The sequence below is a fragment of the Notechis scutatus genome, chromosome 3 (assembly GCF_049901735.1).
Source record: "Notechis scutatus isolate UNSWTSFEM ecotype Mainland chromosome 3, rNotScu1.2, whole genome shotgun sequence".
Classification (NCBI taxonomy): Eukaryota; Metazoa; Chordata; class Lepidosauria; order Squamata; family Elapidae; genus Notechis; species Notechis scutatus.
Window position 1 is genome coordinate 192,874,279 of NC_142011.1, and position 27,888 is coordinate 192,902,166.

The 27,888-nt window shown below is 38.7% G+C and overlaps 1 protein-coding gene across 1 annotated transcript in view; it reads right to left on the reverse strand.

The window, feature by feature from the left end:
- The window catches only part of EXT1 (exostosin glycosyltransferase 1), a 310,066-nt gene that overhangs the window by 21,576 nt on the left and 260,602 nt on the right, over window positions 1-27,888 (reverse strand). The window contains exons 4-7 of the mRNA XM_026689602.2: window positions 15,499-15,618; window positions 6,833-6,965; window positions 4,775-4,893; window positions 2,709-2,804 (exon numbers count right to left, since the gene is read on the reverse strand). Of these exons, the coding sequence (XP_026545387.2) occupies window positions 2,709-2,804; window positions 4,775-4,893; window positions 6,833-6,965; window positions 15,499-15,618 (468 nt within the window). The remainder of the gene's footprint in view (window positions 1-2,708; window positions 2,805-4,774; window positions 4,894-6,832; window positions 6,966-15,498; window positions 15,619-27,888) is intronic.

Below are 27,888 nucleotides of genomic sequence, written 5' to 3' on the forward strand. Positions count from 1 at the left end.
TGCCACCTTAGCAGCCATTTAGTGAATTGGAGAAAAGCACAGATATTACCTCCATTCTTTTTAGATGGATGAGAAATACTTGGGAGCTTCAATAATTTAGATACATTTCCACCCACCCAATTGGGACACCTTATTCAATAAAGAACCGTGAAATTGCATGAAACTGTAGAATCAGCAACCTCCTTGAAGTATGTTATACAAGAACCTCAAGTTATAATAGACCTGATACTCTGCTACTATTTTCAGCAAGAAGGACAGGTGTTCATACCTCACTCTATGTTGAAACTCTGCTTGAGGATTGGGGCACTGGTGGACTTTCAGATGTAGCTGGACTAGCACTTCCAGCATATGTCGTTGCCATCCTTGCTGGATGTGGCTGCTAGAAGCTCTACTTTAACATTTTGGAGACTGACTCACTGTGATATACCAGCCTATCTCTAATTATAAAGATAAAGGTAAAGGTTCCCCTAGCACATACATGCTAGTCATTTCTGGCTCTAGGGGGCGGTGCTCATCTCCCGTTACAAAGCCAGTGCTGTCTGAAGACGTCTCCGTGGTCATGTGGCCGGCATGACTAAACGCCAAAGGCGTATGGAATGCTGTTACCTTCCCACCAAAGTAGTCCCTATTTTTCTACTTGCATTTTTACATGCTTTCGAACTGCTAGGTTGGCAGAAGCTGGGGAAAGTAATAATATCACTATATTATAAACTTGCTTGAATGCAAAGTCAGGTATAAAATAGAAGCCAGTTCTATAGCAATAACTTATTATAGCCAGCAAGAGATTTTTCATTGTTGCCTAAATCCATTTTTGTCTTCTCACTTCAAAACTACTATGCCACATCAATTCCTATAAATTGATACTCTAATACAGGGGTGTCAGACACTAGGCCCACGGGCCGAATTCGGCCTGCAATGTAGTCAGATCCGGCCAGTGGGGCCATCCTGGAAAATGTTAAGGGACTGGCCCGCATCGCTTTGGCCTGGTCTACCCAATGTGAAGAGGAAACATGTCAGCAGTTTGGGGAGTAGCGTGAAGCTGGCCACGCCCAGTGAGTGGTGTAAAGCTGGCAATGCCCATCCAGTTGGTCACAACCACCCAGTCAGTCATGCCCCCCTGAGATCAACCACAGCCCTGATGTGGCCCTCAATGAAATTGATTCTACCTTTATACCTTTATTGTCATTGCATTCCACGAACACAATGAAATTTGAAAGCTACTCCAGCACAGTGCCCCAAACACCACATCACAATCATACTACAGAGTATTTAAAAATTAAAATAATTATAATAATAATAATAGGACTAAATCACAAATGCACTGTTTGACTGAAGACAATTACTGCCTTGGAAAAGAAACTGTTTCTCAATCTATTAGTCCTCATTTTAAGACACCTATAACGCCTCCCTGATGGTAACAGTTCGAAATATGAATGTCCAGGATGAGAACGGTCTGTGGAGATTTTTAGTGTTCTAGAGAGGAGTCTGGTCTTCACAATCTCTTCCAAAGAAGAAAGAGAGCAACCGATGATTTTTTGTGCTGTGTTTATAACTCTCTGGAGCATCTTCTTATCCACTGCAGAGCATCCAGCATACCACACCGTTACACAGTATGCCAAAATGCTCTCGATGGTAGAACGGTAAAAAGTAACTAGCAACTTCTCACCCAGACCACTCTTTTTCAGCAACCTCAGAAAGTGACTGTTGGGCCTTCTTTGCAGTGGCCATGGTGTGGAACAACCAAGTAAGGTTGTCGGAAATATGAGTTCCTAGAAATGTAAAACTATGAACTCTTTCCACACAGTCTCCATTGATATATAGTAGGAGAGGTTCTGCTTTGCATCTTCTGAAGTCTATAATCAATTCTTTGGTCTTTTTGATGTTCAGAGTGAAGTTATGACTCTTGCACCACAAGACCAGTCTAAGAACTTCTGACCTATAGGCCGTCTTGTCTCCTCCTGATATGAGTCCCACCAACGTGGTGTTGTCTGCAAATTTTATTATAGTTAGTGGGACAAGAGGGAGTGCAGTCGTAGGTGTAGAGTGAATACAAAAGGGGGCTCAGCACACAGATATGACACCCTTGCTCTAGTACACAGGTCGTCCTCAACTTACAACCATTCATTTAACAATCAGTTACAACGGCACTGTAAAAGGTAATTTATTGCTAGATTTCATATTTATGACCGTTGTGCATGCCCATGGCCACGTGATCAAAATTCAGGCATGTATTTAATGACAGTTGTAGTTTCTCAGGGTCATGTGATTGTCATCTGTGACATTCCCAGCAGGCTTCTGACAAGCAGAGGTTACGGGCAAGCCAGATTCAGCTAACAGCTGTGGGACTCACTTAAGAACTGCAGTGATTCACTTCAAAATGGTTGTAAAATCAAAAATGAGTTGTGCCTGATTTTACAACCATTGGTTGCAAGTTGAGAACTAGCTGTATTTGTAAATCTCTTATATACTTCTAAGGCCCACTGACCTTGAACATATATTATATAAGAGACAGTTGACTTGGAAGCCAGTCCCAATAAAAAAATAAATAAATTGGGAGCCCAGAATTATCTATGCTGCCTCCGTCTGCAGGAAGGATGCATTAAGAAGGTAAGAAGAACCAGACAGGCGACTTTAAGTGCCTGGAGGAATTATGGCATGTAGCTGTAATAAAAAAGCAAACAACAGTAACCACAACCATGACAATATACCTTGCTTTCTCCTTCGATAACAATGACAGGCACAGCAGTGGCAGGCCAGCGATGCTTGGCAGGAAGGGGCTTATCACAATTCCATAAGACAATGATCTGAAAAACAGGAAGGTTTTCCCATTATGAAAATGCTTGCAGAAGACACAGCCGAGAGAGGCTCAAAGGTTATCTCAGCCCTGCACTTCAGTCTAGAATTTCACACCCCAAAACAAATGAACACAGGAAAAAGTCCCCCAATGAGATTTAATTCCTAGCGAGAGAAGAGGGGCTAATTAAATTTTGTTGTTGTTGTTTTTTTTACTTCTGTTGAGTAACAAGAAAATCATCCCAGTTGGACTGGCTGCATTAAAAATACAATTTATGTGACATCTGAAAGCATCTTGGACAAAAGACAAGGGACAAAGTGTTCATAGCTTGATATCAAAACCAGGTGCTCTAACACTTCATTAGTGGTGTTCATGTTGTTATGGGAGCTTGTGTCTTCATATTCTTGATTTAACCAGTCCATTCTGTGTTGTGATTATTGAAAAGAAAGTTTAAATTTTTTTTTTTTTTTGCAACTTAGAATAGAATAGAATAACAGAGTTGGAAGGGACCTTGGAGGTCTTCTAGTCCAACCCCTTGCTTAGGCAGGAAACCCTACACTACTTCAGATAAATGGTTACTCAACATCTGGTTAAAAACTTCCAGTGTTGGAGCATTCACAACTTCTGGAAGCAAGTTGTTTCACTGATTAATTGTTCTAACTGTTAGGAAATTTCTCCTTAGTTCTAAGTTGCTTCTCTCCTTGATTAGTTTCCATCCATTGCTTCTTGTCCTGCCTTGAGGTGCTTTGGAGAATAGATTGACTCCGTCTTCTTTGTGGCAGCCCCTGAGATATTGGAACACTGCTATCATGTCTCCCCTAGTCCTTATCATTAGACTAGACATACCCAGTTCCTGCAACCGTTCTTCATATGTTTTAGCCTCCAGTCCACTAATCGTCTTGGTTCTCTGCACTCTTTCTATAGTCTCAACATCTTTTTTACATCGTGGCGACCAAAACTGAATGCAGTATTCCAAGTGTGGCCTTAACAAGGCATTATAAAGTGATATTAACACTTCATATGATCTTGTTGTGATACCAAATGCAGAATTCAACTTTTGGAAAGATCAGGGTGGGCTATTTGCCCCAGTTCTCCAGAAACAAATGCAGAATGTCTTATAGGAATTGAACTTGGCTTCCTGGCAATCTCTGCAAGTTACTAGTCCTCCTGACTAAAATCTCAACATGGAGGAGGAGGAACGGAAAAGGTGCTGGATTATATTGAAAAATTCAGTGTTTCCCACAGATTCTTAATTTGAGGCATTTATTTTTTACTTTTGAAGCTCACCTCACAGGGAACATGGAGCCCTTAATCAAAGGAATCCGCAATGCAAAAACCTGGTTGAACATTTTGGTTTTTCCTCATGAGAACCATGAAATGGGTACTGGGAGGCTTCACATGCCATGCAGAACATGGGCCATTCATTGCTCCTTTAATTTATTCATTTTTAAAATAAATCTTCACTAAATGTTTTAGTGAAGAACATAAAATCTAACACAAACTAATAAAAAGTAAAAGTAGAAAAGAGAAAAGAAAAAGGAAGGAAAAAGGAAAAGTGCAGAAAGAAAGAATAAAAAGAAACAGAAGTTTCTGATTTCCTTTGCAGAAAATATTAAGCACAATTACAAAGGTATTTCTTATTCCATGATTCTCATTCTTATTCTCACTCTTTTCTATTATCCAGTCTTTTTCTAATCAGCAAAAACACAAAACTTAAGTGCATATTTTTCAATTTGATGCAAAAAGTCTATAAGTGGTTTCCAGTCAATCTCATATAAAGATACTGTTTTTTTTCCTCTAATTAAAGAAGTTAACTTAGCCATCTTTGCAAGTTCCGCCATCTTTATGGGCTTTAACACATTTGTTGTATAATTAGCTTTGCCAGTGTGGGTGAAGATAAATTGGGAGATGCCAGACAAACTTAGAGCAACCAAATATGGATTTTTAGCCAATGACTGGAAGGTTGATCATATTCCTCACCTGAGCACAGTGCTGGGATTTGGCTACTGCAACCAGGAGTTTCAGCACTGGTTGAGATTGGGACACCAGAGGAGTAACTGCATGGATGACGGCGGTGAATTTGGATGGGGCCTTGACTCCTGAAAAGAAAATGAGAGAAAATGAACCACCCAATCATTTAAAGAATTCTAAAATATATTGGTTGACTTTAACTCTCAACACACAAGTTCATTAATCACAGAAAAACGCTAGCTGATTCCACAAAAATGAACTTCCCTGAAAAGAAGACAACCAACCAATCAAAAACCAGCTACCCCTTTTACTATATTCTAGGTAAATAAAGGTAAATCTCTCACTATCCCATTTAAAAAAAACATTTTTATTAAATAAATTTATATGGCCACCCATCTCATTGAATATGACTCTGCGTAGCATAGAACCAACAATATCTTAGCTATTTAAAAACTTAAATATAAAAATAAAAGCAAGATTGCTCGAGAAGATAAAACAGTATTTTAAAGAATATTTAGGTATTTAGCAAAAAATAACCCAATTTTTAATGTTAATATATGCATCCAAAGAAAAAATGATCCAGAATTTAAAGCATTTCTTCCTTAAAGGGGAAAAAAATAATCAGAAAAAACAATTATTAAGCAGAAAAAAAAATCTCCTTATATCTTTCATCCAGATTTATCTTTAGGTAAGATGGGTGACCTATAAATTTTATAAATAAATGAATATTTATTTACTTACAAAATTTATAGGCCATCTACCTTCCATTTACTATTACAGTGGATGTTGGGAATGGTAGCTCTTAAGTACTTTGCTACTCTAATACCATCAACATTTTCCTTTGAAAGTGATGGGATTCAGAGGGAGTCAGATTTAAGATTTTTGGCACTAGTCTGGCTGACTGGTAGCCTTAAGAGAAGAATGTCTATGGTGGTTTCCTTACTAGTACTGTGATTCAGGTCAGTGTCCAAAAGCTCCGGCAGAGCTGGAACCAAAGGACAGTGCCAGAGATAGCCTAGACCAGGGGTCTGCAACCTGCAGCTCTGGAGCCACATGAGGCTCTTTTGAACCTCTGCTGTGGCTCCCTAGCTGGCCCCTCCTCTCCCCTCTCAATCACTCCTTCCCTAGCCTGAGAAGGTAAGGGTGATGGTGGGGAATGGAGACTCGCTCCATATTCCAGAGCAGGAGGTGACTGGGTGGGAGTGAGTGATGTCAAGTTGGCCACGCCCGCCCAGTCATACCTGTTGTTAAATTATTGGTTCCCTGTGTTTTCTTTTCTGTGGGAAATTAGTCCAAATGGCTCTTTGAGTGTTTAAGGTTGCAGACCCCTGGCCTAGACAGGTACATCTGGGTTCTTGTATTTATTTTCAAAGCTATTTGCTCAATTTGGATAGTTTCTACATTTGACTCTATTCTCTGCCCTTCCATTTTTCCTTATTCTATTGACAAATAATGATGGCCACTGTACTGCTTACGTGAGAATGATATTGGGAGACAAGAGAAAGAGCCACAGACTAGACAACAGTCTGGTAAAAGAAACCTGTCTCTGAAGGAGAGGTAGGGATAGAGAAAACATATCAGAAAGGACCAGCCTTAGTTTTGGGGACAGTAAAAGCAAGGGTGGGGAAAGATACTTTCAGATTTGCAAGATTCTATTACTATAATTTATGGACTTCAACTCCCATAATTCCCCAGCCCCCATGGCTGGCTGAGGAATTCTGGAAGTTGAAGTCCACAAGTCTTAAAGATGCCAAGGGTGGAGACCCCCACTATAACCTTACAGTAAATGTGGTGTTAGTGCTTGCTTTGAGCTTCTTGTCTGGACTATTACAGAGAAGTGACCCTATCTTTGGTTGCAGACTTATGTAACTTGGTATAGCTAATCTATTTTTTTTCCAAATCCCTATTTGTTCCTAGAAAAGTAAAGAAGTTTTGATTGAGAGCTTAGGTTCTCATACACCTTACTACACAGCTTAGATTCCACTTGCCTCACACTGTTAGTTGCACATTACCCAGAACAAGATTCCTCTTCCCAACCAGTGTGTTCCTCAAGAAAGACCTACTTACCTAGGTTAGCATAATAGTAAGGGAAATCTCCCAGATATGATGAATACTGTGGCAGTACGAACAATCCTCCGGGGTGTTTGTTCCATATTAAACTGTTACGGGATATGTGCTTAAATATTCTGTCTTGAATAATCTGCAAAACAAGAAGTTAAAACAATGTTTAGGAAACTCTTAATGAAAAAATAAAATAAAAGCAGAACCCTTTAATCAAAGCCCCCGAGAGGCAGATTATTTAGAATTGGTGTGGAATCTTCTTGACACATAGAACTTCATTTATCTCATTTATTGAGACAGACACTGTGTAGAAGTTAGGATCTAACTAACACAGAATAGTTCTGGTTTCCAAAATGCACAAGCCATTGGAGAGACTGATGGATTCATTCTGCAATTTTGCCATCAAAATGTAACATAAAAGATAGTCATAGTTTTAAACTGAATGAGAAATGTTTCTGAAAGGTAATGTTTTTAACCTACATATTTCTGTTCTCCTTCCCAAGGCTAAAAAAGAACCTACCATTGTAGTAATTTCAGAAATATAAATTGCACAGAAAACTTTGCAATGACAGTATTCCATCTTTGGCCCAAGAAAAATCAGTGATGATTAATGTACTGTTGTAATTTCATGGTATTGTGGAAGAAAATGTAAGGTTTTCACACTGGGATTCAAAATCTAGGACTCTGAGAATTTCAGCTTTCCTTAATTTTATTTTGTTTTAAAACAAACACATTCAGCTCTCAAGATATCCTTGTTAAAGTGGGAAATCCTATTTCTAGATATTTATTACAGAGATGTTAGTGCTTCAATGTGCTCCATAAATCCAGGATTTTCTCCCCTAACTAGAAAAGGAATGATGTTGCAAAAATCACTGAAAAGACAAGCTGCACAATGGAATATGCACACTTGCTTAATTGAAATGAAGTACTACTGTATTTCTTTCTCCTTCGCTTAGATAGTTTGATGATTTCTTCATCCAAAGCCACAGCAATCACAGAGCATGTAACAAAGATCCTTGATAATAGAAATGACTAAATCCTGAATTTAAGAAACATAGTTTGGTTGTGCATTTTGACCTGCTTAGTGATCCTCATTCAGGTCATTATAGCATCCAGATTAGGCATCCACAGTTTATCCAACTTCAATTACAGCATGTTTAAGAAAAGAACAAAAGGTATAATCCCAAATTATCCATGTGGTCTAGTGGTTAAGGCAACAGGCCGGAAACCAGGAGATTATGAATTCTAATCCTATCTTGGCCTGAAAGTCTATGGGGATTCTCAATCATCCAGATCATGATCGTCCCAAAGCAGTGGTGGGATTCAATTTTTTTAACTACCAGTTCTGTGGGTGTGGCTTGGTGGGCATGGCAGGGGAAGGATACTGTAAAATCTCCAGTCAGAGATGGGATTTGCCGGTTGTCCGAACTACTCAAAATTTCCACTACCAGTTCTCCAGAACTGGCCAGAACCTGCTGAATGCCACCTCTGTCCCAAAGGTGCTTTTTCAAGAGGCAATTGGACTTTCTGGGTTTCTTTGAAGATGTTTCACTTCTCATCCAAGAAGCTTCTTCAGCTCTGACTAGATTCCATTCCCCACCATCCTTCCATTCCACACCATCAAGTCAGAGCTGAAGAAACTTCTTGGATGAGAAGCGAAACATCTTCAAAGAAAAAAATAGAAAGCCCAGTTTCCTCTTGAAAAAGCACCGTTGGGTCTTGGCCTGAAAGCCATCGGAGAGCCAGTTACTCTCTTTCAGTTCACCTTACAGGGTTTTTGTTGTGAGGAAAATAAGAGGAAGAAGCAATATTAGACATGTTTGCCTCCTTTGAGTTGCTTATTAAAAAATAAATAAAGGTGGAATGTAAATAAATAAAAACCAGATCCTGCCAAAAGGAATGGAATGACTATATAGCTTTGTTTCCTACAACTATTTACAGAACTTTTTCAGTGTGCTAACACAGCTCACAAGTATGAAGTGTGGGAAAGAACTATAGCTTTGGGATGGCTTTTTTGAAGTCTGCTTGGCATTTCAGCCACTTCAAAAAACGGTGGTCACAAACTTCCGGTTTGCAGGGCTTCGGCGGCAGGCAGGAATCCGCGATCTTACGCGGTTTCTGCCTGGGCTCGCCGCTGGAGCGTCCCGAGCCAGTCTGGCTTCGGGGCTAAGCCACCCCGTAGAGGTGGCAAAGAGGGGGGAGATCCCAGCAGGGTCGAGGGAAGCCGCATCTTTCCTCCCCAGCTGGCTAAACTCCCTTTCCCGAAGGCGAATGAGCGGCGGTCAGAAATGGCCGCCTCAAAAAAGCACTCATCCAGAAAAGAAAGTGCAGGAGGAAGTTAAGAAGTGAAAGTTTTGGCTGACCGGGATAAGAAGCAACAATCAAGGTATCCTGGAATTTAAATTTTAAAAAGATACATTGCTCCCAAAGAAGATTCGGAAGCAGCGAATGAAAGTGAAAAGGGAAAGTTTTTTTTTCTTTCACTCTCCTTCCTTACGTTGACAGCGAATAGAAATGAATGAAAAATCGGAAAAACCCGCTTTGGCATCAAGAGGTAATTAAACTGGATAATTAAATGTCAAGGGGACAATAAGGATTTCTGAACATTAATATTTTTTTTTTTGCTGTAAGTGGGAAGGGAGAGGAAAAGAATAAGAGTAGGATTTGGAAAGAGCAGACTGCCTGTAATTTAAAAGAATCTGATTAAATTCTAACAAGACTTCTAAAAGATACATCTTAACTGGAACTTTGTAACTAAATAGCAACCCCAGGAAGAGAAAGTGAAAAAAGAAGAAAGCGTTAAAAGAAACAGTTTGTGTGTATTTGGATTGCTTGGTGACTTTGGGATTTTTGGAAACTATATTTGAATGACTAAAAAGACTTGGGTGGTTGTTTGAAATTTTTTTTACAATGGCATCACTTGTGGATGAACTGAAAATGGAATTTAAAAAAATATAAAGAAGAGGAACAAGAAGGGAAGGGCTCTCTTGGCTCTGTTTTTCAATTCTTAGAAATGACGATTTGTACCTATGAGAAACTGCAAGAAAAGACTACGCAACAAGAAGATTGAGACAAAGAAGAAGCCATCTTTGATGAACAAGTAACTTTACCTAGGGAAGAAGGGGGAAAGGGGGGGAAAGAGAATGGAGACTTTAAGACCCCAAAAAACAACCAAAAAAGGGAAAAATAAGGTGAAAAGTGGATATAATGTCAGAAAGCAACAGAAAAAGGGAACACAGAAGAGGGAAATGGAGGTGGAGAGACAAGGGGGTAAAAAGGACAGAGAGAAGAAGCAAGGGAGGAAGGAAGGGAAGAGAAGCTACAAAGGTGTGGAGCAAGATGTAAAGAAACAGGACTTATTTAGAGATAATGGGTAAAAATTTAACTGAAAAAGTGATGCTGCAAAGGTACATAAGATTGTATTGTTATATTTGTATTAGAAATTATGTTAGAAAACTGGAAATAACATATGATTAAAAAGTGGGATAAAATACTCAGTGTAACTCAGCGAAACTTTTGTGAACAAATTAAATGAAATGAAATAAATGAGAGAATTGAACTAGGAAGGAATGGGAACATTTTAATGGTATAATATTTTAAAATATGAGTGAAGTGGGGGAAAACAACTATGGAAAGTTTATAAGTGTTCCCATAGAAGTATGATACTTATTTGAAAAGTAATGTGTAAAATGTTTAAGATTTAAATGAATACTAATATTAATAATAGATTTGAATTGGCATGGATCTGTTGTTTTAATTATATTATATATTTATAATTTTTTCTCTTTTTAAAATATAGTGTGTAACTTTAGAATGTACTAAGCAGAATCCGAATGGAAGTTATGTATTATATTAAGTGTTATAAATTTAGGGGAAAGATATAAAGGTGTCATACTCTAATCAGTGATTACAGGAGAAATTTTGTCTAATGAGAAAAGATAATAGACAGCTGGAAACAGGACAGACAAAGGATATAAGTATAATGATCTGAATTGAGATGAAATAAATAAAATAAAATTAAGAAAGTTAAAAGAGGGGAGAAGCTATATAGAAAATGTAGAATGGTAATAAGATATGGAATGGTATATAAAATGAACATGAATTTGAATTTGTATCTGTACGAAGAGATGTAACCCGGGATCAAGCTGCTTTCAAAAAAGATGTTTTATGTTTTTCTGTTTTACATTTTGTTTGTTTATGTTTGTTTTTTAAAAATCAATAAAAAAATTTCAAAAAAAAAACAAAACCCCACGGTGGTCACTAGGCTTAGGCCGCTCATTAAAAAATGGTTGTTATTATGGACACACACACACAATCACAGGTTTGTACGATTAGTCTCTACCATCTGACTCAGAGCTTTAATTTTTTTTCTAAACAGTTGATTACATTACCAAAACATCACAGGCTGCTGCTAGCTAATTATTTTTTAAACATACCCATGGGGACTATGCAGTATCCAGAGATATTCTTATAAATAAAAAGTGTAGTACAAGCTGGTGCTTTGCTCTGTAGCATGCCAGCTCCCAATTTAAATCTTTTGTAATAGTAAATAATCTAAGAGGAAGAAAAATAAATCTCGTGGATTGCAAAGCTTGGTTTATGTGTAGTCACTTTGGGGCCTATCTGCAGCGTATTGCTTTAACTTATGACAAACTATGTGTTTCAATAGTAAAATGCCCTAAATTTAATCTATACTCTTTCCAATGAAATCCAGAAATGTCCTAGTCTGTTACTAAAAAGCTGATACTAGCTAGTATAACAAATACTGTATTCAATATGTCCACAGTCTGACATAATATAAGGTGGGTTAACATAGTTCACTACCTAATATTTCATTTGTCACTTGTTCAGTGATAAATAATTACCTCTGTGAAAGTGCCACATACAGCTGGCCTCTGATACCGCAGAGAAAAGATTTCTCCAATAAAATTAGATCATCATATCGAGGACAACTTTCCTGTTAAAACAGAACACCCTCTTATATGGTTCCCTACGATTCAGTTTAACTTTGAAACCAGCTCTCAAATGCCACTGCTGGTAGGTATTTTCAGTTACAGGTCAGGCTGACAAAATCTTACCGATCCTGTTATTTGATGCATCAGGGACCACCTTAAAAGCTGTACCAAATTTAACAGATAACTATTCTAGTTCTGAAAACAACATTTAACCGTGCAAAAGGCTGGAGATGCTTTGTAGGAAAGGATACAGGAAAGGACAAAAATAGAGGCAATTTAAAGTTCTTTCGCTAGCCGTAAAAATTGCACAGGAAAAATAGCTACACACCCATCGCTAAATGCCATTTGCAATTTGCGCTCTTGTTCCCCCCCCCCCTTTTTAATCACTACTGAAAGTTCGGTCTAAAAATGAATTTGTGTCAAACGTATTTGTGTCAATTTGGCGTGCCTCCACTCTTCCTGGAGATTCAAAAGCTTATATTTGTAAACTTGCTAATTAAGTAAACACGTATCCTGCATGGATTGAAGAAGGAATTTTCAATCAGGAAACTGGGCTGAATGAGATAACGATTTTCCCCCCATAAAAGGACTCTAAATTAAAATGTGTTCCAAAGGGTGCATTTCTATCTTGATATCAATTCTTTTCCTCGCCTCCCACACTCCTGGGTCATGAATCCCTTTTTAATGGGGATGAGGATATTTCTGTTGAATTAAGTCAATATGCACTGAATATGCAAATTATCTCTCTTCTTTCAGAATTAAAACTGCTTTTATATAGGTTTTAATTTCACGAAGTGAAGAAAACATAAAGCTGGGGAAGATTGCATTTCATTTCATTCATTTCATTTTCCTTTTGTGGAAATACGAATTGGATAAATACCTTCATATCATATTCAGTTCTATCTTTGTCCCATCCTGTGAGTCTCAGTAAAATCAATTCAAATTTTGAGGAAACGGGTACAGAAAAAAAAAAAGAAGAACATCCCTATGGCTGATCAAAGATCTTTAAAAATTCCTATTGTGGAAGACTGACCAAGTAGTGAAAGATGAAATCCTTCGTAGATTGCTTTAAAACAATGTTTCCCAACTTTTATTCATTTTAAGGTGTCTGAACTTCTACTCCCAGAATACCCCAGCCAGCAATGCTAGTTGGGGTATTCTGGGAGTTGAAGTCCACACATCTTAAAATGAATAAAAGTTCGGAAGTACTGCTTTAATAAAACCATTTTATATGAACAAACTGGTAGCTTCAACTACAATTTTCATGGACAATGAAGATACTACAGCAAATATGTAGTTCCTTCCTAGCATATATGAAAATAAGTCATATCTATTGCTGAAACAAATATTAGAACATTTCAAATGCAACTCATTTTGTTCTGCAGAACAGTGTGTATAGCAGCACACAAATTAGCAGATAAAACAGCAACTCCTTACAATATTCCTGAGCAAATGGCAATTGTTAGTTGACCCTGTCTAGCTTTGGAAGCTAAGCAAGATTAACTTTGCTGAATCACAAGTTGGGAATCACAAAGGAATCTGCAAACTGGACTGTTCAGAAGAAGCAATGGCAAAACCATTTCTTTATTTTTGGTGAAAAGAAAATAATCTGCATGGGTGAACTGACAATTACCAAGGCTTGAGTTGACTTTGGATCCTGGAGAATTTACTTTTTAATCTTGAAAACTAACTTCTCAGCTGCCCCCGTGTGTTCTGTCAACATTAAACATGGCTTAGAATTATATCTGCATAGTGATGCCATCATCCCAGTAATAATGTATGGCGGTGAGGGTGGACCATAAGGAAGGCTGAGTGCCAAAATGAAACTTTTGAATTGCAGTGTTGGAGAATCCCTTGGCCTGTAAGGAGATCATCAGACCAGTCAATCGCTAAAACAACCATCCCTGACTGTTCTTTGGAAGGGCTGAAGCTCAAATACTTTCACGAACTAATGAGAAGAGAGGACTCCTTGGAAAAGACCCTGATGGTTGGGGAAGACTGAAGGCTAAAGGAGAAGGGGATGGCAGAGGATGAGATAGCAACAGCAATAGCATTTAGATTTATGTTACCACCCCATAGTGTTTTATAGCATTATCTGGGAGGTTTACAATCTCAGCATTATTTGCATACTGCTCCCAACAATTTGGATCTTCATTTTGCTGACTTCTTCAAAAGGATCGAAGGCTGAGTCAACCTTGAGTCCTATCAGGATCGAACTTCAAGCTGTGGGCAGAGTTTGCCTGCAATACTGCAATTAACCACAGTATGACTAGGGCTCCCATGGTTAGGAGTTAGCTAAGTGGTTAAATAGTGCTTAGATAGTATCATCTAGTACAGCGAGCATGAATTTGGGAAAACTCTGGGAGATAAGGGAGGACAGGGGAGCAGAGCATGCTGTGGTCCACGATGTTGCAAAGAATCAGACATGACTTAGTGACTGAACAACAATGATATCATCATAGTGTGTTGTAAGTATAAATGCAATATAATTGGGGTCCAGAATCAAGACTCACCTAAAGCCATTGCTTCTATTGGACTTGTTCTTTTTTTTTTTTTTTATAAAAGTTTTATTGATTTTAACAACAAATAAAAACACATAAAACATAAAACATAACATAAGAACATCATCATTCTTCATAAATTTACAAACTTGTTCTAATCTGAATAAAATCATAGTTTGAAGAATATTTTTACTTAATGAGAGAACTCATTATGGTGGTGATTAAAACGGAAAAAAACCAGAAGAGAGGAATTTGCTATAGGAAGAGAAAAAAGTAATGTAGCTGACTCCAAATATGGATGAATCAACAGAGAGGGCGATTTGTTCAGAAACTGAATTCAAGACATTCAGTCTTATTGCATATGCTACATGCAGATCTATAGGAAAGCATTCTTCAGTGTTGTCAAAATCTCATTTGCCTGTAATCCCTGATTGCAAAGAATTGAATTGCTTTGCTAGGCTCAAATATCAAACTAATATGGGAATCTTCTATTCTCCTTTCTTTACTCCAGGACTTAGAGAAGGCTGGAGTCTGTGCTTATGTATGCAAGGCTGAACCACGGTTTAGCATTACCATGAAGAAACTGCGGGGGGAAAAAGAGAATGGAGGTCAGGATCTGCAAAATCGAGCTAAGGCTCCACATAAAGGCATTTAAAAATGTGGCTAACTCATTTTAATTCTCAGTCAAGTTTCTGACATTTGCCTCCTTAATCTGAAATAGCTACTGCCTTAAGCCCAAAATTTTTTCCACCTTCCTTCAGACATCCATCAAAGGCTTTGAAAACATCTTGGAGCAGAAAGCCTGCCTGAACAGAGGAAAAAGTTTTATAGTATCACTTTTTTCAAAACATGATTTTTTTTTTCCCAGGGAAGGGTCTTAAAGAACCCATTTACCATCAATGACAAGCAAGTTGATTTATCAGCTATCAAAAATCCCTAGAAGCCTCCAGTCTACGAGACCACATTTCCTAGCAAGTTAAGATGGTTGCCAATTTGTCAGCCTGACATTTCTTCTTACACCAATCCCAGAGACAAAGACCCTAGGTTCCTCAGGGAAGAAAAGTTACAAAGAAATTGAAAAAGTCTCTCCTTCATCCGATTCTTTGCAGAGGCGCTTTCCTCGCTAAGTACCTGGAAAAGTCAAGACCAGACACAATCCAAATACGGAGAAAAGGCGGGCTTCAGCTCCAGCTATTATCTGAAAATTGTTACTCACCTCTAGTGTGGTCAATACAATCTTCTCAACTGAAGAAAAATAAGCCTCCCACAAGAACTGTGTCTGCTGTCTAAGTGCTAGGATTTTATCCTGATGGATAGACCTGATTGTAGAAGGGATCTGTAATACAACACAGAAACGAATAAGGTACCTGAAAACACGACAACCTGGGAACATTAAGACACAGTGAGGGGCTTTTTCAGACAACCCCTTTTGAGCCCAATCCGTTTAGATGTTATACATTTAGTCTACAATGCATTTGGCTCTCATCTGTGGCACGCAATCCACATTGTCAGGCCATACCAGCCGTGATAGCAATAATTGGAAATTGAGTTATATGGGCTGTTAATGCTGTGTCTCTGTCCCACCTCTGACCAGAGAAGCCCACAGTTCTTGCATTTATGATGGTTCTTGACTTACAACCATTCGTTTAGTGACCGTTGGAAGTTATACCTGTATCAAAACGGTGACATACATTGTGAGTTTTTCACACTGAGGATTGTTGCCGCAATTTTGATCCTGTGATCAAAATTGTGCGGATGCTAAAAAATACTGGACTAAAATCCACACGTGGTTGGAAAAAATGACAAAAAAGCATATAGATTTGAAACCAGAAATATTTTTATTGGGAATTTTACCTGAAATATATATAGTAAAGACTTGAAATACCTGATTGTAAATGTATTAACAGCGGCTAGGATTGTATTTGCTAAAAACTGGAAAAATGAGAAAATACCATCACAGGAGGAAATCATTCAGAAAATATTGGAATGTGCTGAAATGAGTAGATTGACATTTGAAATTAGAGAACAAGATGATAAACAATTTTATAAAATTTGGGATCTATTCTATCAATGGTTAGACAATAAAATATAGTAATGAAATAGGTAGACTTTTAGAAAATAATAAATATATAAAGATGTATTCTTTTCTTATGATTTTAGGATAGTTCTGGGATGATAATACGAATTGTCATAAAACAAATTAAGTAAAATATGATCATTTTGGAAAACATGAATGAATAAAAGTATAGTCAAATGATTGATTAATAATGATATTAATGTATTTAATATATTGATTGAAAATACGAGATTATATACAATGTAATTATAATTGAAGACTATGAAATGGAAGCACAAAACAATTTGTAAACCAACCGGCACACTGTATGTACATATATGGAAGATGATTTGATGTTTTTATGTTTTGTTTGTTTATGTTTGTTTTAAAAACCAATAATTTTTTTTTAAAAAAAAATTGGATGCTTGGCAACTGGCAGGTATTTATGATCGCTGCAGTGTCCAGAGTCATGTGATTACGTTTTGCAACCTTCAAACAAGCAAAGTCAATAGGGAAGCCAGATTCTCTTAACAACTAGGTTACTAACTTAGGTATTACAGCAATTCTCTTCACAAAAGGCCGTAAAATAGGGCACAAACTCAACATGGATGCCTATAATCTTTCAGGACTTAAAAAAGGTTTTTTTGCTCCATTTTCCAAGTTGTTTTCTCAAAAGCAGAAATGTTTGGAACCAGCATGTAAACCAACAATCCAGAAGTGATAGTGCAAGGTCAAATTTTTAAAAGCCATTTTCAAATGATAATGTTCCATGTGACTGAAGGGGAAATGGATAATAATGTTATTAGCTGGGCAAAGTTTGAACTAAATTAAAATTTATGGGAAGTAGAATCAATTTAGCAGCTGTCCTGGCTCCATTGACTATCTTTGCAAGTGTGGCTTTTTAAACACAAGTGCAAAGTGAGGCCTTCAAACTGAAAAAAATAAAACCTTCTTTATTCCCAGTTCATCATGACAATTTTTGGACTAGATAATAGAAAGAGAGAAAGATGATAATAGAGAGCCAGTTGGGTCTAATGGTTAAGGCACTAGGCTAGAAACCAGAGGGCTGTAAATTCTAGTCTTGTCTTAGACATGAAAATCAGCTGGGTATCTTTGGGCCAATTACCAGAAGATTGTGAGTTCTACTTTAGGCATGAAAGATGGCTGGGTAATTTGGTGCCTGTTATTTTCTCTCAGTCCAATCCACCTAACAAGGTTGTTGTGGAGAAAATAGGAAAGGAGAAGGAGTATTAGGAGTTCACCGTCTGGAGTTATTTATAAAAAATAGCAAAGGTAGGATATAAATAAACCAATTAATTAAAAAATAGGGTCCAAAACTGTTCAGCCAGAGGTGGTATTCAGCAGATTGTAACCAGTTCTGGAGAACCGGTAGTGGAAATTTTGAATAGTTCAGAGAACTGGCAAATACCATCTCTGACTGGCCCCACCCCATTTATTGTCCGCCTCCTGAGTCCCAGCTGATCGGCTGGGTCTTTTTTTGTTGCCCTACAGAGGAGAATGGAGCTGGAAAGCAGGTTAGTGGGATGGGGAGGGAATGGGGATTTTCAGTAAACTTCCCCCAGAAGTGGGGAGAAATGGGGATTTTACAGTATCCTTCCTCTGGAGTAGGGTGGGAATGGAGATTTTACAGTATCCTTCCCCTGCCACACCCACCAAGCCACAGAACTGGTAGTAAAAAGTTTTGAATCCTACCGTGTTCTATGGGCTATGGATTAGTTCTCAATAAGTTATATATACCGCTTGTCCATCTACAAGCACAAAGTAACTTATACTGAAGAATTTATCCATTCTGAGTTCTCGTTTCTGATCTCAACTTAAATTTTTAACCATTTCCACACCAGTTTGTAACTAAACCCCTTCTCCTGTAAAACTTTATAAAGATTTTCATCATGCATCCTTTGCATTACTTTTTTTTTTTACATTTTTTAATGGAGAACTGCTTCATAAAATTCAGAACCTTAAAGACAATGATTCTGGTTCATCTATTGATGTAGGAAATGCAAATTAAGCAGCTCTTTAATAAGTATAAAGCCAAGTAATTTCTCCATCATTCCGACTTATGTTCTAAAAGTTCCCTAGAGGATGTTCCTGCTCTGTAAACTGACAACCCCTTGGTGGCCCAGTGAGATCACATCCACAGGAAGAAGAAGAAGAAAAAAGGAAGAGATACAAGTAATCCCCATTTAACAACTGCTTTGGAATATGCCCATTCCCAATTATGACGGTGATGTGACCAATGCCTGAATTTATGACCTTTGCAGATCTGTAAAGTAAAGATAGGTTGAAGTAAGATTACAAGCACAGTCAAGGCTTCACTTAGTAGTCACTTAGTACAGTGGTGAGATTCAATTTTTTTTACTACTGGTTCTGTGGGTGTGGATTGGTGGGAGTGGCAGGGGAAGGATATTGCAAAATCTCCAATCCCTCCCCACCCCACTAACCTGCTTTCCAGCTCTGTTCTCCTGTGCAGGGCAACAAAAGAAGACTCAGCCAATCAGCTGGGTCTCGGGAGGCAGAGAACAGATGGGGGCGGGGCCAGTCAGAGGTGGTATTTGTCGGTTCTCGAAACTACTCAAAATTTCCGCTACCGGTTCTCCACAACTGGTCAGAAACTGCTGAATACCACCTCTGACTTAGTAAGCAATCGTATTGCTGGTCTCAGATATAGTTGCTAAATCAGAAACTATCTGTATCCAAGAGAGATGCCAAGTTTCTATGAACCGTGTGACCTTTAGGCATCTTGCATAGCAAACAGGAAAAAAATTGATTCCAATTTATCTGATCTGTATATCTTCTTCCATTTACTGGTATACGTACATAGGCTCTACAATAGGAAAAATAAATCCTTCTTGATATTCCATTTATTGAAAAGGGTGCTATTTCAGTACAGCACCTATTTTCTCATTAGGCTGCTGCGTTCTTCCTAAGCCTTTCAAATGATTCATTTTTTCCTGGGCTAATTATGCATAAAGCATCTGCCTATGTTTGCTTTTGATTTGTGCCATTTTGCATTTTCCGCTTACACATTAGATTATACCCAACAAAAGGCTTTTTCGCTCATACATATTCACTCATGTTTTTACCCCCAAAATGCATTCTGATAAAATACACTTAATTAGAATACATCTGTTCTTTACATAGCATCATGATTTCATAGACAAGGGGGACAGTGAGGAAACAGCTTAAGGGCAACAATTTTCCTATGCCAAATTGTGTTTTGGCAAGAGGTTCATTAAGTTGAAATCTGTAATGGTATGTGAGAATGGCCTTGGGAGACAGGAGGGAAAGCCACAGACTGGAGAACCATTATTTCATTTCAGAAAGGACATTTCATAGTTTTCCGGAGAGTAAAAGAAAAGGATGGTGTCAGCCTTGGAAGCCATCTTTTTTGGGAAGCTTCAAGACTGTCACTGCCTGGGAATTTGGGAGTGGGGATTTCATAGTGAGGTAAAAGATTAGACACAACAACATTCTTTCTCAGAGAGTCAAGGACAGGTTGCCCTACACCTGGAGAGGAGTGTCTCCAGTTGGGAAGAAGATTTGATTGGGCCATGTGATGGACTGAGGGATGCAGGGGATGGATCTTTGATTTTTGTGGGGGAAGGGAAAGCCTGGAACTCTCAGATTTGGGTTTTCCCAGATGTGCCAATATGACAACTCTAATAAAATGGAACTTTGAGGAAATGTTTGTCTCGGAGTTTATTGGTTTGGAGTTGGTTAGTTGGAATGCTGACAGATGGAAGAAATACTTTCAGTCGTACATGATTCTATTAATGTAACTTGATTGAGCTAATATTCCTGGTTGTGTTTCTTACCTGAACTACTTCGCAGAGTTCACAAAGTCCTTCTGCTTAATACCCAGTTCTGCCTAAATTGCTGAGCAGTATCCCATGTTGGTTAGTGCTCCTTTCAGCAAGCTATGCGGGGTGGGTGGGTGGAGGCTTCCCAAAGCAGAAGACAGATGTTATTTGCATTCATTGGTTCAGCATGGGCATGAGAAGAAGCCAAGGTATTCTATGGTAAGCAACACCATCTTGCACCTCCAAGGAAAACACACAAATTTTTGTTTGGGCTTCCGCTGAAGCAGGAGCCAAATGGATGGAATTTCCATGATATGATGCTTCATGCCAGTGGTGGCATTCAAATTGGTTTACCACCAGTTTGGTGGGTGTGCTTTGCGCACGTGCGTGGAAATGCGTGCTGTGCGCATGCACAGAGGTTTTCCTACTGACCTTCTCCTGCATTCTCCCTGTGACTTCAACAGCTGATGCGCGGCAATCCGCTGTGCCGCACGATGCAACTGAGCTTCAAAAGCAGGATATAAAGGCCAGTATGGAGCCAGGGTGGGCAGGCCCAGCAGCTGATCATTGGAGCGAACTGGTTCGGAGGGTCACAGAAAACTAAATGATCGTCGGAGTGAACTGGTTCGGAGGGTCACAAGAAAATTAAAACTGGGAATACGATACCCACTGTCAGGCTTCCCAGGTAGATCATATGGGAAACATGAGCAGATGAGCTAATTCTATTTCATTATAATGTGATAGTAACAGAATCTTGCAAGTCTGAAAGTACAAATCTCCTGCCCCTTTGCTTTACAGCTTGAGAAGCTAGGGATTCCCTTTGGAATCTCTTTCTACTTCCATTATCCAGCTGCAGACTATGGCTTCCCTTATCTGACCATTCCTTAGCATTTCTTCCTCACCCTCTCCAAGGTCTTTCTCACATTACATTACATCCATCAATACCAATGTAAGTAGGCAGCAATTAGTCATACAAGTCAACATTGAGGCAATTGTATCTTCATCTACTAGTGATGTGAAGATCTCCCTTGGACCAAGCCAACACTGAATCACTGAAATGTGCAGGCTATGGCTTGAATGTGCTTCATAAGGAATATATAGACCTCGAACTGTAAGGAGTAAGACTTATCCACTACCCTTAAATGGAACCCAGACTCATTCAATGAGTGAGACTTGAAGGAATGACTGTTTGGAGGCAGTGGTTTTTGTTACACTTCATGGTAAACAATGCTTTAGTGAAAGAAAACGTAGGTTTTCACAACTGCAGTTTACTGGAGAAATGACTTCTGGGTAATGTTGTCCAAGGCAATGAATATGGCTTTAAATATCGATTTAGAGATTCATGAATGAATATAACCATTTCCCTGCTCTTCTTTTCTTCTTGTTTGACCGAGAAGATTATTTCAGAGGTGTCTCTGTCTGTACTTTACACACAGCTGCTGAAACTACTGATGCTGAATCTTAACTACGGCTAAACATTCCAGCTTTGTAAATCAGTCTCAAGTTTGCTTATTTTTGGTTTTGTATCTTTAGCTAACTTTTTATGGCATCTCCTTGTTAATCCCAGTTAACATGAAACTTAGGTTGCTGGGTTCATATAACATGGCAACTGGGGATGAAATGCAGAAGTTTGCAAAGTCCTCGCTGTAATTCTGTTGGAACATCTTAGCCCATTTCAACATATCTTTAAAGGAGATTACAGGGTTGAGATTTCATTGGTTTTTCTCACAATGATTTTTGTCTGGAGGCTGTCAGGGAAAGGGTTGTTTTCCCTAAGAGTCCAATCTTTTGATATCATGATATCCTTATGGATTATTTGACAAATCTAAGAGGAAGATTTCAGATAATTTAACTTTCTTAAAACAGAAGCAGTTGAGTGGATTAAGTCCTTTAGATAAAGGATTAAGCCCGTTCTGTCTTCATTTTTAAGTATCTACATGGAACCAATGAGAAAGAATATTGGGAGATTTAGAGCTATCAATATTCTGGTGGAACCCAAATGTGTTTCTCTGTAACATGACTACATTTAACAACTATATAGATTGCTGATAATTAATTGAAACAGAATCCGGGCATGATGGAGGTACTTATTCTAAGGGATCAGAATTCTGGAGAAGTTGTGGCTCTCCTGATTTTAAATGGACTTATTCTCTCCTCAAAACAACAGTCTGTGAAATGCTACTGGATGGGGATCCCTTTCTGGTTTTCTAAAGTGGAGCTAGGACACTCTTTCCTGGATGGAAAATATCCTTAAAATGATGAGGGTATTGATGAGCCACCAAGGGTAAGGCATGCTACATAGACTGGTTTTGTCTAGCACAGAACGCAGCAGATGGTTGGATTCCTGAAGAACTGATAGAAACTGTAATCCCTTGCATTGGGATGGAGTCACGGCAACTGGATGGAGCTGAGAGTTTACTGGCCAGATGCCCTTCCTGATGCCTGTGTGAAGAGCACGGCAAATATTTTCTCTTTGCGCCCAGAGAGAGAAATATCTGCTACTAGCTAGGATTGTGAGTCGAGAGCTCCACCTTTAGGCCACTACGCTGCTCGAAAAAAACCACATTATACTTGGGCTAAATGCACTATACTGCCTGCCATTTTTTTTCCCTGGGTGAAATGGAAACTGATGGTCATTGTTGTTAAAACTTTATGTGGCTTTGGTCCAGACAACTTCAGAACACCTCTTCCATGTAATCTGAGATTGAGATAATGAATGGAGGCTCAAGGTCTAGTCTAAGTTCTTTAGGATGCATTCTCCATTACACTCGAAGCCTAAAATATCCTAAGCAGGCTTTGCACAATTCATTTTAACTCTTTCACATTGGAGATTTTTATTATTTCTGGTTTCAGGGTTGGCTTTACATTTTCTTGAAAGAGCATGAGTGGTCTTTAGCAAAGTAGGTTTCGCTTAAGAAGTAAAATAATTAATTAAATGGTGTAGGCTGAATAGGAGGCTAAATGTGTTCATACTCTCATACAGCCAGGGAACCAACATGATTAATTCTTATTCCAGGACTGGAAAGACTTAGGTTTAAATCCCGAATGTTGTTGTGGTTCACCAGCAGCTTGTGCAGACGGCAGCAGAATTGGACATTGGACATGGGGAAGAACGGGGACCAGTCCGGGAGTCTGGGGAGGACTCGGGTCCTGCATCCGATGCAGAGATGGGGCCAGATATGAGAGTTGCGTGCCGAGTCCGGAGCCTCCAGAGTCTGGCAGCAGCGAGGCAGAGAAACAAGGGGAGCCTTGTTCCAATGTGCGTGTGCGCAGAGCTGCTAGAAGGAAAGAGCAGCTAAGACAAAAGAGGCAACTCAGGAGTAAGGCTTGGATGTGATTGTTCCCCCCATAAAGTGTAAAGGAAATGCAAAGGTAGAGAAATCTTTGCAGGAAGCAAAGTTGTTCTCTTTGTTAAGATTAAATCTTGAACCTCTGTGGGGACTTTGTACTTTGGTTGGTTTTTTATAGTTAATTTGGCACTTTAGTTTTGGCAGCAATTCAAAGGAGAGAAAGGTGGGTGCTTATCTCAAGGGACTGTTTGAGACTCATTACAGGCTGGTAATGAACATAATTCCCAGTGTTGAAATAAAACAAGAGTTGTTTTAACTAAGTGTGTGCTTAATTATGGTCTCAGGAAGCCTTGGTCAGAACAAATGTAAACCTGAAGCTCAGTAGGTGTTTTTGATTGAACACTTATTTTACAGGAGTGAGCACTGAAAGAATGATAGGCTACATAAAGAAGAAAGGTAGGAAATATGGAAATAAAATTCTTTACTATTATTATGCAGAAAAGATATATCCCGCTTACTAATAAGATTAAAATAGGTTAGCAACCTTTTCAAGAGACTACATCATATGACATATACAATAAACTTTTAACTGTGCAATACCATGCATTTGGTTCTAACACTCTGTCTTTTCAATGAGAGCTATTCATTACTTAGGCCATTCAGGATTGCAGCTTTTTTTTAAATCAGCCTATTTAATTGGTTTTGCAACTCTAAGGCGCCCAGCAAAGAAATGTGAATTTTATAAATTGACATGGATATATAGATTTTTCAGTAGTTGGCAACATTTATATTTTAGGCAATCATTTGTTAGAGGTTGGGTGGGGGCTAATAAATTCAAATAAATAAATAATTTTTTTTGCATTATGTCTAATTTACTGCATTTCATTGTTTTTCTTCAAATCTTTTGAGATAAATCTTTTTATCTGTTTCTGCACATGAAAAGAACAGTGGTTGAAAGAGAGCCATTGATATCTTCCAAGTTTTGTGGCGAGGTGAGGAGAGGCAAGCTTAGAATACAGGTACTCCTCAAATTACAGCCATTTTTTTAGTTTAGTTTACTTTATTGTCATTGCACCTCGTACAATGAAATCAAACACCATCTTCAGTGCACATCATGACCATGAAATTAAACACAAACACACATCCTTCACCCTCCACACATCGAACCGAAAAACCCCCAAACCACAGGAGCAATACTGCACTATACAGCAGAATTCAAAAGAGCTACTGCTCTGGGATAGAAGCTGTTTTTCAGCCTATTTGTCCTTGTTTTTATTTATTTATTTTTATTTATTTTATTTGGTTTGTCAATTGCTTACAAGATAATAGGTATAAGTAAAAACATAGTTATGAATACATGGATACATATAAGAAAAATAAAAGAAACAATAGGACAGGGATGGTAGGCACGTTGGTGCACTTATGCACTCCCCCTACAGACCTCTTAGGAAAGGGGTGAGGTCAATAGTAGACAGGCTAAGGTTAAAGTTTTTGGGGTTTAGGGGAGAAACCACAGAGTCAGGTACAGTATTCCAGATATTGACCACTCTGTTGTTGAAGTAGTTTGAAGTAGTAGTTTGTTAGGAGTAGTTTGTTGTGTACCACTGAATCAAAGGCTTTACAGAAGTCTATGTAGATTGCGTCTATTGCTTTGCCCTGATCAAGTTGTGTAGTCCATATGTTTTTGCAGTATAAGAGTTGCAGATTGCAGGATAGTTTTTTTCTGAAACCAAATTGTTTATTAGAGAGTAGGTTGTTTGTCTCTAAGTGGAGAATAATGGATTGGTTAATAATTGATTCCATATTATTTTGCCAGATGATAATAATTTAAAAAAAAGGGTGCCCAGGATGAGATGGATCTTTGAGAATGTTTTGATCATTCTTAAGGCAGCGGGAACTATAAAGCTCTTCCAAAGAGGGGAGAAGGCAACCAATGATCTTCTGGGCAATGACGTTAACCCTCTGGAGTGCTGTCCTATCTGCCACTGTGCAATTGGCAAACCATACAGAGGTGCGGTATGTTAAGATATTCTCTATGGTGCAGCAGTAGAAGGTCACCAGCAGTTTTTCATTCGGTTATTGTTTTCCGAGAAGTCTCAGGTAGTATAATCTCTGCTGGGCCCTTTTGACCAGTGTTGTAATGTGAGCATCCCAAGTCAGGTCCTCTTTTAGGGTAACACCTAGAAACTTAAAACTGGCCACTTGCTCCACTCGGTCCCCATTGATAAACAAGGGCTGGACCTCTATAGTCCACTATAATCCCCTTGGTCTTATTGGTGTTGAGGACCAAGTTATTGTCTCTACACCATGAAAGCAACCGGTCCATCTCATCTCGATAGGCAGACTCATCCCCTCGGAGATGAGTCCCACCACTAATTTGTTTAGCGACTACAAACTTACAACAGTATTAAGTGACTTGTGACCAATCCTCATACATACAACAGCATCCCGATGATCACATGATCAAAATTCGGGCACTTGGCTACCAGCATGTATTTACAACAGTTGAAGTATCCTGGGATCACATGACTGATTTTTGCGACCTTCCCAGTTGGCTTCCATTGAGCAAAGTCAACGGGGGAAGTTGGATGTGTTTAATGACCACAAGATCCCTTCACAACTGCAGTGATTTTCCTAATAACTTGGGAAAAAGATCATAAAACAGGTGCAACTCACTTAACAACTGCTTCCCTTAGCAAGCAAAATTCTAGTCACAATTGCGGTGTTTAGAAGAACTGCCTGTAATTTCTGAAGCCTATTTTTACATGTTAGCTCACTTACAACACAAACTAGGGCTTCCGTTTTTAATTTCATTTGACCATTTGCTATTCATCTCTTGGCTTACAAGATGGCTGTGGGCAAGGATGAACTGAGGCTGAACTGCCCAAGAATACAAGAGAATTATTAGGACGGGATGATGCTTGAATAGCAGGCCGCTGATACAACAAACAAGGAAGGAGAAAAGCGATGCTAAAACGACAACAGAGAGAGTGGCTTCAGCTTGTCTGTAGCTGGAGCAGCATGACAGTACAGAGAACATGTAAATAAAAACATCCGAGTGCATCTAAACTGGGGATTGAAAAAGTGTAATGCAACAAAAACATTTCCCAAAGCAGACATTTGGGCTTCATGCCAGCTCTTTAAAAACCACTGTTAATAATAGTATAGTAGCTGTTCTAGTAAGGGAAGCAGCTGTGAAGATAATCAATTCTGCATTACAGGAAACAACAAAGATCAGAATATTAATGTACCCTTGGGAGGGAAGGGACATTCACAGATATTTGGAATGCTGCACAGCCTTCTCTCTTACCTTCGGCAGCTAAATACGTCAGTCAGGGTGTAGGTTTTTACATTTCTGCCGGATTTAAATATGTTGGTCGCACGCGCGGCAGTATGGCGCGTGCCTTGCATGGAAAGGAATCCAAGTTTATTCCTTGAAGTCTCCCATTAAAAGGATCTCAGAGGCATCTCCCCTGTCCTCCCTCCTCCCTTTATCTAGCAAATTGGAGAGCAGCTTTGAATCCAGACCCGACTCTTTCAAAAAAGGAGAGGGCTTCAGCCAGAAATGACTTTACATGGATGAGCGTTTTCTCACTGGTACAAGCACAAGTAGTAACACAAGTAACTCTATTGAATTCTACCGTATAGTGCAATATTAATGCAATATCAAGAGGTTTTCAATTCAATGTATAGAATGTGAAGGATGTGTGTTTGTGTTTATTTTCATAGTCATAATGTACACTGAAGATGATATTTAATTTCGTTGTACGAGGTGCAAGGACAATAAAGTAAACTAAACTAAACTAAACTAGCCCTCAGCTTGCGACCACAATCAGAACCAGAATTTCCATTGCTTAGAAACATAGTTGTTAAGTAAGTCACACCAAAGTTTGTGACTTTTTCACTATGGTTGTTTAGCAAATCGCTAGATTGTTAAGTGAACCATGCAGTCATTTAGTAACTTCAGCTTCCCCTATTGTCTTTGTTTGTCAGAATACTGGCAAGCAAAATATTTATAATTCTGAAATCAGGGTTTGGGGCAACCTATATATTACTCTCATGTGTGTTTATGAGCTCTTTTTGAATCCAGCTTGTAAATATTAAAAAGCACTCAAGATGCATATTTAAACTTCACGTTTTACTGTAGAAATATCTGCAGTATTTTATGAGCAAATGTTGCTCACACGAGCCTTGTAGGCTGCAACTCTTGTAAATGCATGCCGGTTGCCAAATTTTAGTCGTGTGATCATGAGGATGCTGTGACAATCATTAAGGGTGAAGACTGGCCCCCAAGTTACCTTTTTCAGTGCCATCTGAATGGTCACTAAACTAATGCCTGTAAATTGAGAACTACTTATAAAAAACACCCAATAACCAGGCTCTTATTAGTGGAAAGTAGCAATTTGGGCTATTTCTTTCATTTCTATTTTAGTGTTTAA